Source organism: Anabas testudineus, chromosome 6 (assembly GCF_900324465.2).
Source record: "Anabas testudineus chromosome 6, fAnaTes1.2, whole genome shotgun sequence".
Lineage (NCBI taxonomy): Eukaryota > Metazoa > Chordata > Actinopteri > Anabantiformes > Anabantidae > Anabas > Anabas testudineus.
Window position 1 is genome coordinate 17,028,543 of NC_046615.1, and position 14,850 is coordinate 17,043,392.

Here is a 14,850-nt window from a genome sequence, read left to right on the forward strand (position 1 = left end):
TTATAACTTATCAAAAGTTTCTAAAACAAATATTCTTTATAAAGGTTGTGATCTGTCTCCATTTGACGCAAAAAACGAATCTCCTGTTTTTACATTTTATGGTTAGTTCAGATGATGCAGATGTCATTTCCTATTATGTTAAATTGTGTCTCTGAATTAATCTTGTCAAACTAACAATCTCTTCATCAACATCTCATGACCCCAGTTGAATCAAGCCAAAGGGCTGAATTCCGCATAGGCTCTCATCCGTTGCTGCTCTGTGTCGAGTCCAGTATTGAAGTTTGCTGAAAATCCCTTTCTTGTGTCTTCACAATGCTGATGAGTAGAGTCAGGTGCAAAATACGTGATCAGGTTTGTGGTTGTTGTTGCATTCTCATAGATTTCCTCTGAGATCTCCTCAACCTCCAATTCTGCACCCTTCAGTAATTCATCTTCAAACCACTGTGGATGCTCCAGCTGGTATACCTGGAAAGCCTCTATAGCATCACGCAGGGCTCTACCAGAGGGGCACTGATGATAGTCGTCCGCTGAAAGCCCTTCGATGTGATTCACTCGCCCTGGTTGATGCTTTTCTGTATCCAGGATTCTGAAAAAGAGCTCCTCAAACTGTTTCATTATCTTGTACCTCACCGTGATGTTGAAAGGAGAAGGAACATCATCTTCAGAACAAACATCATCAAAATAAGCCACAATGTACTTATCAAAAGATGCTGATCGAATAAAATGAGGGACCATGAGGCTGAGGGCTGGAGTGAGCATGTCACCAACAGGTGAGCGGGCGTCCTCTCGCAGATAAACCTGTTTGTCGCCGCACATGGCTTTCCATTTGGCTTGTACCCCTGGTGAGCACAGGATCAGTATCTTATCTGAGGAGCTTTCTATTTGCTCTCGGTGCCAGTCCAGCCACTGGATACTTCCCAACACTCCCAGTCTAGTAGAATCCAGCAGATCCAGTACCACCTCTGTACCACATTTGGTCGCCAGGAAGGCGCAAAGCTTGAGGACAACAGTCCTGTATAAGGGGTGGTCAAGGGAGTAGATGATGAGGACTCGTTTTCTTTCCTGCAACTGAAAACCTTCGAACTGTTCTTTGTCAGCAGACAATGATGTGTTCACACGAGCTGTAAGAATGATGCAGTGCATTAGTTACCCCTGTTTCCTGGTTGTACTGTTCATTCAATTCGGTGTATTTATAAGAAAGAGAACCTTTATGAAGTGCTCTCCACAGTAAATAAACAAGAAAACCGAAGATGAGCAGTCCCACTGTTGCCTTTATAATTAAAGTCCTCTGTGGATAATCTAAAAACAACCATAAGAAATTTTACATAATTATTAAAACAAATGTTTACAAATATAAAAATTGAAATAAACTATATACTGTTAATTAAAGCTGTACTTACAATGGCAGTAATTTATTATTTTCTCTTTGCTCCAACAGTCATTTTGGCATCGTACAAAAAATGGCTGAATCTTTGACACAAACAGAGTGAGGTGATGTTGGTTGATGTTGAAGTACGGCTACATATCTATATATTACATATCTATATATTATAATGTTACAAATGAGACATTAAATTAAAGTTGAACTCACCATCAACAACAATTCACATTGTGAGAGTTCCCACAAACCAAACTCTAATGTCACATTCAGTGATGTTTTGTTTTCCTGTTATATAAAGAATGAACAGAATATATATCTAAAACATATCGTGCTAAACAAGCAGTAAAAAATTTCCCAGTATTGTTAATGACCTGTGAATATAACTACCTTTGAGACAATCTCTGAATGGTAGAAATTATGACTCTTGAGGGAAACTTGATATCTCTCTGAATACCTTGCTGTCTCAAAACCCACAACAAGAGCCAACATCCCATGTTTTCTATCAACAGACACATCAGTGCTTATGTGAGGGTCCCACAGACTACCTGAAATGACAAAACATGCAGAGTGCAGCATTTAGATTGTCTTAGATCTCTTTCAGTCCTCCATTAAAACTGTGAGGGAATTGTAAGATGTAAAGATGGGAACATTTACCGTTTTCCTGACACAGCTTGGCCATTCGGATTCTACTGTCACCACATCCTGAACATGGCAGTAAATAATTTCAAACAACTTAGTGCACAAATTAGTGAACACAACAGAATCAGTGCAAAGTATGATCATCTTTCAACAGCAAATATGGGAAATGTTAATTTATTAGTCAGTTGTCACCTGATTCATGTCAAAAGCTAACCATATTCTTTTTGCACTATGAAGGTCACTCACCTGGGATTGTAATCTGCTTTCTGATTCTGTCTGTATCTCCACTCTCAGGTTCTGGCAAATTAAAAACTGACACCACATATGTATGTCCAGGCTCCACCTCAACTTCGTCCAAGGTCAATGTCCACTAATGAAATATAATCGTGCATTAATGCTGGGTAAGAATATGTGGGTTTCCGTAACCGAATATTTAAATATGCTCACACCTTACCTTGCTTTGGTTTGGAGTCAGTTGTCGGTAGATACGGAACAAATACTGCACACATATACTTTGATTTGTACTTTCATCCACAATATTTATCTCTGATCCAGAAAGGCGAAATAAACTTGCTGTAAACCGAAGAGATTTGCTTATGTCTTATTTTGGGTTCACCTCCGATGAAAGACTTGCTGGTTGTCATCTTTTATTTAAAGCATTTTAAAAGTTGATCTTAAAACAAACTACACACTTTCAGCTTACAGTATAAAGTAAGGCAGATTTTAAAAGTACTTACCATCTGATTTAAGTTTCCATATCACATGCAAAACAGGAACGTGCCCATGTTTGTCCACTCCAACTTCCAAATGCTCATTCTCACCCCACTCTGGGCCGGTCGGAGAACAGTCATTCGGCACAACCATGCGTTTGTCTGAGCAGTTACCTGGAATTTAGTGAATGATGTGTATATCATGACATATTTATAATAGCACAGATGTGGATGTGAAGTAGTGGAAGGTACTTATTTTGGAGTGTTTTCATCTAATACTCCACAATGGTTTCAAGGGAGTTGTTGTGCATTTATCTGTATTATGCTTTCCTAGTTCCTAGTTACTTTGCTGCTTCCAATAATAATAGAAAATATAATTTAAAACTATTCTGATGTGCTACGTTTACTGCAGAAAGATCGAAGTATGTCTTCCACCAATGTTTATGTGCGTGGACAGGTAAATCATGCACAGCTTGCAGCATGCTGAGAATAACACCAAATCTCAAATAATATTCCGCAACAAAACACAATACAATACTGATCTTTTGCAGAAAATACTGCTGCTTTCAACATAGTGGTTAAATTCTTTTTTCTATATACAGTAAGTATTTAAACTTAATGACTTGATAAATAAGATACTCACTGATTTTGCAGTGGTCAAGACCCTGCATCTGAAAAATCACAATGGAAAACAAATACAGTAACTTCATGAAGCTAAGACCACACAACATATGAGTTAGTTTTTATAAACTTCCTTGTATATCAGTTAAGTCCAACAGATTAAATCCTCACCGGCTGACTGCAGTTCAGACGTCTGTTGAGAATCCTAAGAGAAGACGACATTACAAGTTCAGCAGTCAAACAAAAACAGAAAAAAGGAACATGACTCATTTTATAAACAGCTGGTGTTGCGCTACAGTAAAGACAAAAAACAATGTTAAAGAAGAAAGAAAGAAACAATCAACTCTATTTGAGAAGATTTTGTTTGAACAAACACAGATCACAAGTTCACTGTGATGCAATTCAACCAGTGTGAAATGCTCAAAAGTTGTCAGGCACTGACATCTGAAACACAGGAAGGATGTCTTTATCAAATGTGGTTTACTGTTTTTTACCATTAACTGAAACTAGTGCTTTGTTAACCTACACTTCTCTACACAATTATGTGAGATATACAAGTCTGTTTTCCCCTATTGCCATATGTGTGTAAAGAATCAGCTCATGTTGGCTGCAAACCAATTTGTCAAAGCATCAAATCATCACTAGGTGACAGCAGTGACCAAATGTAGCAGTGAACGTCCTGTTTAAACAGTTTAAATCACACTTTGGAAGCTGGAAACAGGTTTAAACATAAATGTATCAAAGAAACGTGTCACAATATAAAAAAAAAAGTTTACTTTAATTTACTGTCCTTATTGGAGAACAACGTTTGAACCTTTAGAAACTGGACAGGACTCGAGTGGAGACAGAGACAGCCAGCCAGTCCCCCACCATTGGAGGCGTGAGTCTGGGATCTTGTCTTTAATCTTCACAACCTCTTAAGCCACATTTTAACATTCAGCCTTACCTCATGTGACCCCAACGTCCACTATCAAACAACAGAACGTGAACAGGTCAGAGGATCAACAACAAAGCCCACAGACAGCCAACACTTTTGACCACTGAAACCCCAGCTATTCACTGCTCAGCTACCAGGATTAGGACAAAAACATGACAGTAGCTCTGTGTTACCTCCCGTTGCATTGTGCCAGTGTTACTGTGTCTCCTGGTGGACACTTAGATCAACTGTATCAGTTTACAGAACAGAGACAGACAGACAGACGTGGGTCTGATATCTGACTAGAATAGAGTGAAGGTAGTGTTTAAGTGGCGAATAGGTCAATGAGGAGTTGTGGTGAAAATTAGATTCAAACATAGAAATACACTTTTATTTAGTTATATGTGTTGTTTGAGGCAGTTTATGCACAGCTAATAACTATGTCTGAAATGTCTTAAGACTGAATTGACTCCTTTAAAGCTCTTTGAAGCATCCACATCTGGTGTACGTGCTTGAATCTGTCCATTCTGCAGTTGTTTCACTTGTTTTCTTTTTATTTTATGCTGCAAACTCTTATTTGTACTTTGACACTAACCTAAGATAGTGAGATTTGTAAACATTACAGCACCTGATTAACATGTTAACTTGATGATTTTAGGGTTTAGCTCAAAGCAACATAAGCTCTTACATGTTAAACTGTAATTATACATTCAGTTGTATAACATTATAAAACTATTTAAAGGCCTTAAACTGTTAAATTCATCTTAAGAAACTTTAAAACCGTTAAAACAAATGGCTGGTACCTTCTGCCAGTACCAACATTTCAAAAAAACATGCTCAGGGCACCTGATATCTGCAGAGAGGATAACTCCGCTGTCAGTTAAGTGTGGGACGTGTAAGATATGCCCCTGTGCAATGCAATCACATGAAATAAATGGGTCACGGGTTGAGGGCAGATCAAAAAGGCATTGTGCATTGTCATGTAGCATTTGTCAGGTGGACAAAAGGTGGACAGGGGGTGCATTTCAGTGAGCCATTCACATGAGCCTCTGACTGCATAAATCTTTCACTTTAAAGTGCTTTTTCTTTTCCTGACTCACCACTGTTGCTGCCCTCTCTGATTTCCTCATACATCCAAGGTAAGTTTCATACCAAACATTCAACTAATGATATTAATCTCAAAGTAAAATTCAAACAGATTGATTATAGGCATTGAAGGAGGCTCTCGAACTTGACATTTCAAAGTAAGAGATCTATTTAAGTACTTGTCTCTACTACTCTTTTTAAAGTATGGAGTAGTAAAGACTGCGTATGAGCACATAGATACTGCAGTTGGTATTCATGTGGAGGAATCCCTGCTATGCTGCTACTTTTGTCAAGGTCTTAGAGCAACTTTTTCGATTACGACTCTCCAGTTTTGACTTCGACAAGCTTTTTGATGATCTCTTGATCTTATAAGTGAGGAAATGTAACCTGAGGCTTAAACTGTCTGTCAAATGTTGGCTGGTAACAGCACACTTGACCCGTCACTGTGGCTGAAAAGCTGGTGTGATAAGTGATGATGTCTTGCTCGTATGGAGTGTCAGCCTCCTGAATAGAGGGCAAGGCTGCAGGCTTATTGAAATCGTCTGCTGCTTTGCTTGTTTGCCTTGACTTTCACACCCAGTCAGACTGGCTTACTTTAAATCAGATATATTACTGTGTTAGAAGTGTTTACATGCTTTTGTTCTGCTGTGACGCCTCCATCTGTTTATTAATGCCTCAGTTTAATTCTTAGCTAATGATACAAAAAGAAGGTCAGAGTAACAGAAACAGGAAAGGAGATACGGTGTCTGATTTAATGTAGCTAATTGACTCAAAGTCCTGTTGATGTATGAGACCAGGTAAATGCATTTACCAAGTTTTTAAGAATGAAAATGAACTTTTTTTTTTTTAACTCTCCCAGTTATCATAGGTTTGATGTTGTTGATCTGTTGGCTGCCAAACCTTTGTGCAGCTTGGCTTCCTCTCGCATCATCAAGGCCACAGCAGCTGCTAGGAAATGCCAAAGCATAGGGGCAATGTGTCCAAATATAGCTGTGCAGCGTGCTCCTCATCAGCCCTTTAGAACAATGTGAAGGATTATCTGGTCCTGGATGAATACTGCAATGTATCTGAAACCCCCTGGGGACAATTAGACTAAATAAATATCAATGTATAAAGTATCTGGATCCAACTGTCACAGAAATACTGCTAAAAACTACTGTGAGACTTTGATTAATGCTGATAGACCTTATGGTCATGCTCACTAAGTGTAGTGTGTAAAAGTCTGTGTTAAAAATTCATACAATAATCTTTGCTTCTGCTCCAAAGGTGCTATAAGCTGCAGCTATGTCTGAGGGGTGAGTGTTGGCCTCTGAGCAAACACAAATATGTACATTACAGAAAAAATAACCACCACATTCAGACTGTTGAGTAAATTTAACTTGACTTCCCCATTTAATAGATTAATTAATTTTAGTAGCAGTAGCAGTAGTACCAGTATTTATCATCACTGACCTGTTGTAAAAGACTTTTTTTAGTGTTCCAGTAGATTTCTAAATAATTAAAACTGTATTTTTTTGTTTTTTGTTTTTTTATGTCACATAATGATGATGTAATGAAGACCGGTGAGTCAAAATCATTAATTGTCATTCATCATTAATAATTAATCAGTATAGATTCAGAGCTTTTGTGCATGTCATACTTATAATGACATTTGAAACCTACAGTACATTAATAATTTATCTGATGAAGTTTCCTAAATCTTTGTCACAGAGAAAATCCAAAAAAGAAAAGCCAAAATATTCAGCAACACGTCGACTGCTATTGAAGGTCGGTCTTTTACACCTACAGGCCAAATGTGAACAGTATTTCTGCAACAGCATGCTGCTCAATCCTAAACTGTACTCAGTAATAAAGGCCTTGTTATTTTACAGTCCAAACTGCTGAAGAAGGCAGCTTCTATGCTGGTGGCTGAAAGCGAGGCAAAGAAACACGAGAAAGAAAGAGCTGTGAACGAGAGCTTCCCTCCACTGCAGCTCTCAGGTTTGTCAGTCCAGGAGCTCCAGGTACTGGCGCAGCGAATACAGTTGATTAAAACGTTATTTCACATATCTTGATGATTCTTTATTTTTTAAATTTGCAGGAGCTTTGTAAAGAACTGCATCGTAAGATTGATGTTGTAGATGAAGCTCGTTATGACATGGAGGTCAAGGTGGCAAAAAATGAGCAAGAGGTACGGTGAAATCAAATGAATAGAATTACTGACCTTTGGATGATGTACTTGGATGGTTTCTGGAACCTCTGTACCTGTGTCTGTTTTGTGCACAGATTCAGTCACTGAATCAGAAGATTGTTGAGCTAAAGGGGGTAAAGAGGCCCAATCTGAAGCGGGTGAAGAAAACAGCTGACGACATGTTGGGCGCATACACTGACACCTCCAAACTCATGAAGGCTGATTTCAAGGTCAATCTTAAGACAGTGAAGAAAGAGGAGGAAAAGGTAAAGATGTTGGCAGAGACTTTCATTTATTCTGTAGTGTATGAGAAACAGTTAACATAAAAAAGGAGTTTAAATCTACTTTATATTCATTTTACAGAGAGAAGAAGTGACTGACTGGCGTAAGAACGTGGAGGCCATGTCTGGTATGGAGGGCAGGAAGAAGCTTTTTGATGCTGGACAATAAGAAGACAGCAACACATCAAGTCATAAATCCCCTTTGTTAATTTTTATTTTAGAAACAATTAAGATGATAGAAAACTGTTCGTGTGAAGAGCAAAGGTTTATTAAAAATAATGGCGTTATATTTTATTAAAAAATAAGTTTTAATATTTGTTTTTATGCAAATAAATACTACTGCACGTATATCATATAATTCTAATAATATCAACTCTACAGAACACTGCATATTGGCATTGTGCTAAAAAAAAGGCTGATCAGCTTAATGAGTTTATCTTTTAAAATGCAGTACTCGTATTACGCAGACGATGGCGCTGTCTCTCTACCTGTAATATGTGTGATGTTGATTAAACAATCTTGACCACTGGTTGGTGTATTTGATTTTCTCACATATTCATATTTAATAACTTTCACTAACAGCTGAAAATAATGTAATAATAATAATTAAGGCTGCTGTAAATTCCTGCACTCAGTGCTGAGCAATGGCACCATACTATAGTGATAAACCCGGTGCTGGTAGAAGTATTGCATTATACAGGACACTGGCTGACAGGACAGGGGAGGCTATTTTAGTTGGCCACTCACAGAAGGCATCTGCAGCAATTAAATTTGTCTGCAGTTTTCTTCTTGTCATTTAAAGACAACGACCACTCACCTCAACTGGTTTTCTGCAGAGATAAAAAGCGGTACGTTGTTTTTCTGTAAGAATAATGACAGTAATGGTTAAGGATATTTTGTAGAAGTAGTGGCAGGTGCCTTATTAAAGACATGCAGGGCTACTAATGCAAACAACAATGCTCCTGACGTCTGCATTTGATTGACTTTAGTTTGCATAATTTTTTTCTTTACAGATCAAAGGCAGCCATGGCTGAGGCGTAAGTTTTTCTTATCATGTTAATCTGTATTTGTAATTCTTTCGATATTCATAATGTCAGCACTAAGTGTCTTATTTATTTTCCTCTTTCACGTCATAATGTTCACTACAGACCAGTAAGTTGTTTATATTGTTAGTGTAGCTTACGTAAAAATATCTTTATTTATAACTATAGAAAATAATTAATTAAACTTTCTGTTTACTCCTTGTTTGTAGAGAAAATCAAAGATCACTGCATCACGCAGGTTGGCTCTTAAGGTATCGGCCTGTTTCTCTTTGCTAAGTGTTAATAATTCACTGGTAATGAAACTTTACGATGCATTACAACAGTGAGCTGTGCCAGAAAATCTGTCATGTTTACTTCTAAGTTCTATCTGAGTTTAGACAAAGCTGCTGAAAACGGCAGGTATGATGCTGGAAAGGGAGAAGGAGGAAAAGAAGCTGGAGAGAGAAACTACTTTGAATAAGACACTTCCTCCGCTCCAGATGTCTGGTCTGTCCATGGAGGACCTTCAGGTATGTTCGGGTGACTTCATGTCTCCCCTCGCACTGCAATTAGACATGATTCAAATGCTCCACATACAAGCATCTGTCTGCAGATGTCAGCAGTTATTATTTAGAGCACGTCATGAATAAGTCAAACTATTAGAATAATTATTTATGTGTATATCAAATGCATGGAAAATAAAAACTAATATTGAGTGTAACCACACACACACACACACACACACACACAGTGGACTGCAGCTTTCTCACAATGTTATTCAGTCATTTTTTGATGTGATTTTCTTTGTGTCTACAGGCTCTGTGCAAAGAACTGCATCATAAAATCGATGTAGTAGATGAAGAGCGCTATGACCTAGAAGTCAAAGTGGTCAAAAATAACAAGGAGGTCTCTGTTCATTCATATTCACTCGCTTTAATTACGTCATTATCGATATGTATGTTGTTTTTATAGTGATTAACCAGTGTTAATCATTCCTGGCATTGTAGTCAATAGTTGCATTTCATCATTTTATTTATTTATTTATACACTTAGGGTTAAAAGCCTCACTGTGTGTCTTTCAATGCTTTTTGGAATGTAATGTCATTATGATCTGCTGGTATTAGTTTAATGCACCTGTTTCACTTATAATTACTTTCTGCAGATTGAAAATCTGTCTCAGAAGATCTTTGACCTGAAGGGTAAGATGAAGCGACCTGCGCTCAAGAGGGTAAAAATCTCAGCTGATGCCATGCTGAAAGCTCTGCTGGGCTCCAAGGTCAAAGAGTCCGTGGACTTCAAAGCCAACCTCAAGACTGTAAAGAAAGAGGAGGAGAAAGTAAGAGATGCTGATTAAATTAAATAGTGTTAATGACACATTTTAAAGACTTTGTCTCCTTGGTTTAAAAGTCATATTATGGCATGAAGTTGTGTGTTCATGCCATAAGTGTGAACTGTTCTGTGAAAATGACTAAACGCTATTTTCTTTTTCAAACAGAAAGAGGAGGTGACTGATTGGCGCAAGAACGTGGAGGCGATGGCTGGTATGGAGGGCAGGAAGAAGCTATTTGATGCCGGACAGTAGACCTGTATTTTTGGAGTTTTACAATAGAGAAAAGAAATATCACGGCCCAGCACACAATAAATAAACCCGTGTTTGTTCGAGTGTGAGTGACTGTAAAGACTTGATGTTTGCAGTGAAAAAAAGATTCTGGATGGATTTTTGTAAAAGCCTCTATATTTTTTGCACATAAAGGAGTTGAACTCTGTTATGGTTTTATGATGTGGCGCTTGGTAAACCTTGGTAAACTGTCTGTGATCAATAAAAGTGTGAAATGCTCAGGCAGGACTGGCTTATGTCATCAATAGAAGAAAGAGATGCTGCTGAGTCTTTAATCCTCAGACTGAAGAAACTACTTGGATGAGTAGTGAAGCGTTTCGACCTAACTAGAAGATGCCATCTTTCAAGTGGTTCTTCACAGACGATTGGGGTCATGAAATAAGCCGTATGGTTCAACAACTGAAAATGAAATTGTTGAGTCATCTTTGTTTTCATATTAAAAACCATGAACTTTCAACGATAGGGCTGTAATTAATCTCTAGGTGTATGAATGTGCAACACTAAATCGCACAAATACTCCAAGCAAATGAAAAATTGTACTTGTAAACTCAGCATTACCCGACTGTTCTTTTCAGTCTTTCGCTATATCTACCTTAACGTGAGGGCATGAGTCACAGCTCTGTGAGTGACTGAACATTTGTTTTCCTGTTACAAGAATGACGCAGATTGACTGGATCAGTTTACAAATCATCAAGTCCTGACCAGCACCTGTGCTTGTTCCTCTACACCCCCAAATAAAATCTGACTAGCCTTTGGCATTTACCTCCAAAGTGTTCCTGTAATGAATTATCAGGCTACAATAGTCAGTCATTACATGCACTTGAAGTAAAGCATATGCTGTATATGAGGTGGACATTTTAACATATTTTGTGATAACGTGGTGAGAGAAACACATGCAGTGCAGCTTATTTTGTATGGACGCAGTGAGATAAAACTAAAGGTGCAGAACTAGATCAAACAATGTAGAATTTACATTTTGAAGATTTACAGCTGAACTGAATTAAAAACATTGATATGGAAATGGTTATTAGCACAGCTTCAGTCTGTGGCAACACTTTTGAATGTCTATACATGGGTATCTTGAGATCCACCTGATTCATACTTAGACTGTGCTATTTGTTCTATAAATAAAGGTGCAAACAAGAGATTACAGTTAGATATCTTTCTTCTATTTGACTCCTTAGAAACTTGGCCAAACCCCCAACTTGTTGGTCTTGCTAGTCAAATGTGACTGCGTGACACTGACCCCAGCGCGAGTATGGTCGGCTCGTTAAATGCTCACAATCAGTTCCACCAACAGGTGCTGCTGAATTGACGCAAAATACACAAAGGTTTGAGCCCTTAAATATAAGATTTTATTGCCCCCTTTCCTGTCTTAATCTTATGGCGATGGTATGTGCAACAGTAGATGTTACTGTTGGTGCACAGACATTAGCAGGAGTCTATTTTAGTGAGCCATTCACATTTACAGCCTCTATAAATCAAAATTTTCTCCATCGTCTCTCAGAAAGTTGATCCCTCCTCCATCACACACACTTGTCTTCTGGTTTTAGCTACATCTCAAGGAACTGTCTTCTTTCAGTAAGGTACAGAATTACTAATATTCCAATACTAGATTGTAATAAATTCATGGATTAGTGGTAATTCAGAGTAGCGTCTTGTGGTTAGCATTAACAGCAAGGTGAACATTGTCATGTTACATGCTTATGGATTATCTGACCATTCACTTCTTTCTCACCTATGCAGAGACTTTCCTCAGTTATGTTTACACATTCAGTGACACAGCACACTGAAACTTTGCCTATGACACAGTACGCGTGTTTTTTTTAGTAAATCCAGCATTTAGTATTTTTATTAATAAGAAATATCTTGAAATGAAACTACACGGCTGTAATGCATGCAAAATAACATAAACGTCTTGACTTGTATTTTCATTTAGCACAGTTTCTGTGACAAGGTTTTTTGGAAAGGGCAATCACAGTGAATGTATAACTTTAAGGCTCCTCTACTCTGCACCAGTGGAGACTAAACTTTTTTAGTGAACAGCTCAGTCGAACTGGTGTTAAATGTGATTACAAAATTGCTATTGCTATTTTGTAATCATTGTACGATGTTTAATATTTCTAATGAGTCTGCCTCACACACTGTACTGATTTTCTTGGTCCACTGTGGCAAATGAAGACAAACAGTATCACCACTTTTGAATTATCTGTAATTGACCATAAGTCACGTAAACTGGATTTCTTTCTTGTTGGATGAGTAGTGATACTGTACGTTTTAACCTGCTAGTTAAAAAGTCCACTTGCCTTGACTTAAATTCCAGGTAACTTCACCTGGATGACTGAGAATCTTCACAGACACTGTTGAAATAGTTTTATTTACATACTGTAAAACTATGTATTGAAATTAATTACATCAAGAGAGTCTCTATTGCCTAGCTCCACAATATATCGTGTTCATTATTCATTACTGTGAAGTTTATTTATAAAAATACAAAATGTATAAATTAAATTAAAGATCTTTGAGTTTTTCTTTACTTGAGATGAATCCTTGAATGAATTCCATGAATACTTGCTAGGAAGAGATCAGTCAGTGTGGTAGATTTTGGGGGGTTGATTAAATTATGCTTATTCTGTAATTAAAGGTGAGATTCCTGTGTGAATAATTTTATTTATTTAAAATTAATTTAAGATTCTGCAAGTGGAGACAGCAGAAGTTGACAGAGAAGCTCTGCTCTCTTGTTTTCTCTTTGCAAGAGCTGTCCTTCAAAACAGAATATCTTTACTCTTACTAACCACAATTTTTTTGAGTTCATGAACATTGTGTATGTAATACACTAAGACCAGTAGAGGGGGTCCTTTACCTTTGTGTAGGATCTACTGTCTGCTGAGACCTGCACAGTGATTGATCTTGATCTTGTTTGTTAGAAACTGTAGGATCAAGGTGCGCAAAGATAACATGGCAGTGTCATAAAATGATGTATGTGGAAATATTTGCTTAAATGTACTGCTCCCAATTACTTTACTACACAAAGAAGGTCACAACATACAGTATATGAGATGTACAAACACAACCTTCAAGTGGCATCACAAACAGTCAGATGATAAACAGTTTACCCGAACATTTTGGAAATTCACAGTTCACAGCTGTGTTATACACAACAAACTGGACATTTAGAAGTAAATTATGGAAACTAATATACTGTATTATTACACTGATGGAATAAAACATAAAATATAAAACCCCAGACAATTATTGTACATTAGTGTTAGACCAATGATTTGTAAACTGGGAAAAAAATGGCTTTATATCAAGAATGTGTGTTGTGCAATGATTGTGGCTCACTGACTTTATAACAGATGTTCATTTGTAACCACAAGCAAATAAATGAAAAGTAGCAATTAAATTTGTTTCTCTGCATATTTTATTTACTTGTCTCTGTTAATTGGACCAGCTTAAATGAGTTTTACTTTTAGAGAAATTTGATTACTTCAATGCATGTGTACAGTTGTTACATACACATAATTAAAACAAACTACAGTGCACCATACACAGCTTAACTTAATGTCCGCTTACTAGAGCTTTTTCCAGAGCTTTGTGTCCTGTGTTATCTCTGTTATCATATAACAACAACAGCGCAATCCTTTCTTTCCCATGACCAGATTGAAAACATGAATCTAAGATCATAAGATTCAGAGCAGATCTCAGCTGAAATGACGCCGAGCATCTTGTTAAGCACAAGGAATTTCAAGGCCAAGCCCAAACCAAAAAAAGAAGGAAGAGGAAACAGTAAGTTGCTTTGGGGTTAATAATGTAAGTTATGTTGAGACAAATCATCTGTTTTTATCTTGGCTGTTTGTCTCACAGGAGGAGTGAGGTGACTGGCCTAGGTATACTGTATAGAAGCCATGTCTGCCATTGACTGAACAAAGCTGTTTGATGCCACTGGTAAAGAAACAATAGTTTTAAGTGATTTGAGTCCTAAGTACTCACTCCTTTAAGTGATTTATGAACATCGTATCATCATAGATTGTTCTGTGTGCAGAATACTGACTTCATTACACACCTCTTTAACAGTTTTTGTCATAGGATTTTGTTATTTATTGTCCATGTTATATCTGCAGCCTTGAGATGGCAGTATAACTCCTTCACAGTCTTTGGACCTACAGTAAAGTATGTTAACTCTGGTTAAATCTTGTTTGTGCTTCATAAATTAACAACTACTAGTGAGTTATCCATTGTGGTAAATTCCATCTGGTTTGTCAGACATTCAGTGTTATATTTCTAAATACTTCAGTGTAGCTGTAGATATCAGTGTTTGTCTTCATGTTCGGTTTTGCACTTGTACACAAAGTTGGAACAACCAGTGTCACTCTGGATTGTATGTGGGTTCAACCTTTTTCAAA

The 14,850-nt window shown here is 37.4% G+C and overlaps 3 protein-coding genes across 4 annotated transcripts; 2 read left to right on the forward strand and 1 right to left on the reverse strand.

Annotated features, from left to right (window-relative positions):
- Window positions 1-196: 196 nt before the first annotated feature.
- Window positions 197-4,340, reverse strand: LOC113166266 (interleukin-17 receptor A). Of its 2 annotated transcripts, XM_026366313.1 has the most exons (12): window positions 4,298-4,340; window positions 3,523-3,556; window positions 3,374-3,401; window positions 2,758-2,904; window positions 2,475-2,593; window positions 2,267-2,390; window positions 2,036-2,083; window positions 1,769-1,926; window positions 1,592-1,666; window positions 1,401-1,470; window positions 1,207-1,299; window positions 197-1,121 (listed from the first exon to the last, which is right to left on the reverse strand). In XM_026366313.1, the coding sequence occupies exons 1-12, from the start codon at window positions 4,300-4,302 to the stop codon at window positions 211-213; spliced, it is 1,812 nt and encodes a 603-aa protein (XP_026222098.1). In that variant the 5' UTR covers window positions 4,303-4,340; the 3' UTR covers window positions 197-210. The 2 variants fall into 2 exon arrangements, with proteins under 2 accessions (XP_026222098.1, XP_026222097.1); XM_026366312.1 differs by lacking the exon at window positions 4,298-4,340 and having other exon boundaries at window positions 3,523-3,775.
- A 934-nt stretch (window positions 4,341-5,274) lies between these two features.
- On the forward strand, window positions 5,275-8,322 carry LOC113165945 (troponin I, slow skeletal muscle-like). The gene is made up of 8 exons (XM_026365760.1): window positions 5,275-5,406; window positions 6,620-6,648; window positions 6,912-6,915; window positions 7,064-7,120; window positions 7,225-7,356; window positions 7,434-7,523; window positions 7,619-7,789; window positions 7,887-8,322. The coding sequence occupies exons 2-8, from the start codon at window positions 6,638-6,640 to the stop codon at window positions 7,971-7,973; spliced, it is 552 nt and encodes a 183-aa protein (XP_026221545.1). The 5' UTR covers window positions 5,275-5,406; window positions 6,620-6,637; the 3' UTR covers window positions 7,974-8,322.
- Window positions 8,323-8,585: 263 nt separating this feature from the next.
- LOC113165233 (troponin I, slow skeletal muscle-like) lies at window positions 8,586-10,681 on the forward strand. The gene is made up of 8 exons (XM_026364614.1): window positions 8,586-8,652; window positions 8,818-8,841; window positions 8,953-8,956; window positions 9,057-9,098; window positions 9,225-9,356; window positions 9,643-9,732; window positions 9,989-10,162; window positions 10,322-10,681. Exons 2-8 carry the CDS (start codon window positions 8,831-8,833, stop codon window positions 10,406-10,408), a joined length of 540 nt encoding a protein of 179 aa, XP_026220399.1. The 5' UTR covers window positions 8,586-8,652; window positions 8,818-8,830; the 3' UTR covers window positions 10,409-10,681.
- The last annotated feature ends 4,169 nt before the right edge of the window (window positions 10,682-14,850 follow it).

Bases quoted from the DNA above. Each gene is read 5' to 3' on its own strand.
- LOC113165945 (XM_026365760.1), top strand. The intron at 7,357-7,433 runs GTACTGGCGCAG...TTAAATTTGCAG, and splicing joins TGTCAGTCCAGGAGCTCCAG to GAGCTTTGTAAAGAACTGCA. The intron at 7,790-7,886 runs GTAAAGATGTTG...TTCATTTTACAG, and splicing joins TGAAGAAAGAGGAGGAAAAG to AGAGAAGAAGTGACTGACTG.
- LOC113165233 (XM_026364614.1), top strand. The intron at 9,099-9,224 runs GTATCGGCCTGT...ATCTGAGTTTAG, and splicing joins CACGCAGGTTGGCTCTTAAG to ACAAAGCTGCTGAAAACGGC. The intron at 9,357-9,642 runs GTATGTTCGGGT...TTGTGTCTACAG, and splicing joins TGTCCATGGAGGACCTTCAG to GCTCTGTGCAAAGAACTGCA.
- LOC113166266 (XM_026366312.1), bottom strand. From the start codon at position 3,621: ATGAGTCATGTTCCTTTTTTCTGTTTTTGTTTGACTGCTGAACTTGTA. The intron at 3,402-3,522 runs GTGAGGATTTAA...GTGATTTTTCAG, and splicing joins GTCTGAACTGCAGTCAGCCG to ATGCAGGGTCTTGACCACTG. The intron at 2,391-2,474 runs GTAAGGTGTGAG...ATATTTCATTAG, and splicing joins TGACTCCAAACCAAAGCAAG to TGGACATTGACCTTGGACGA.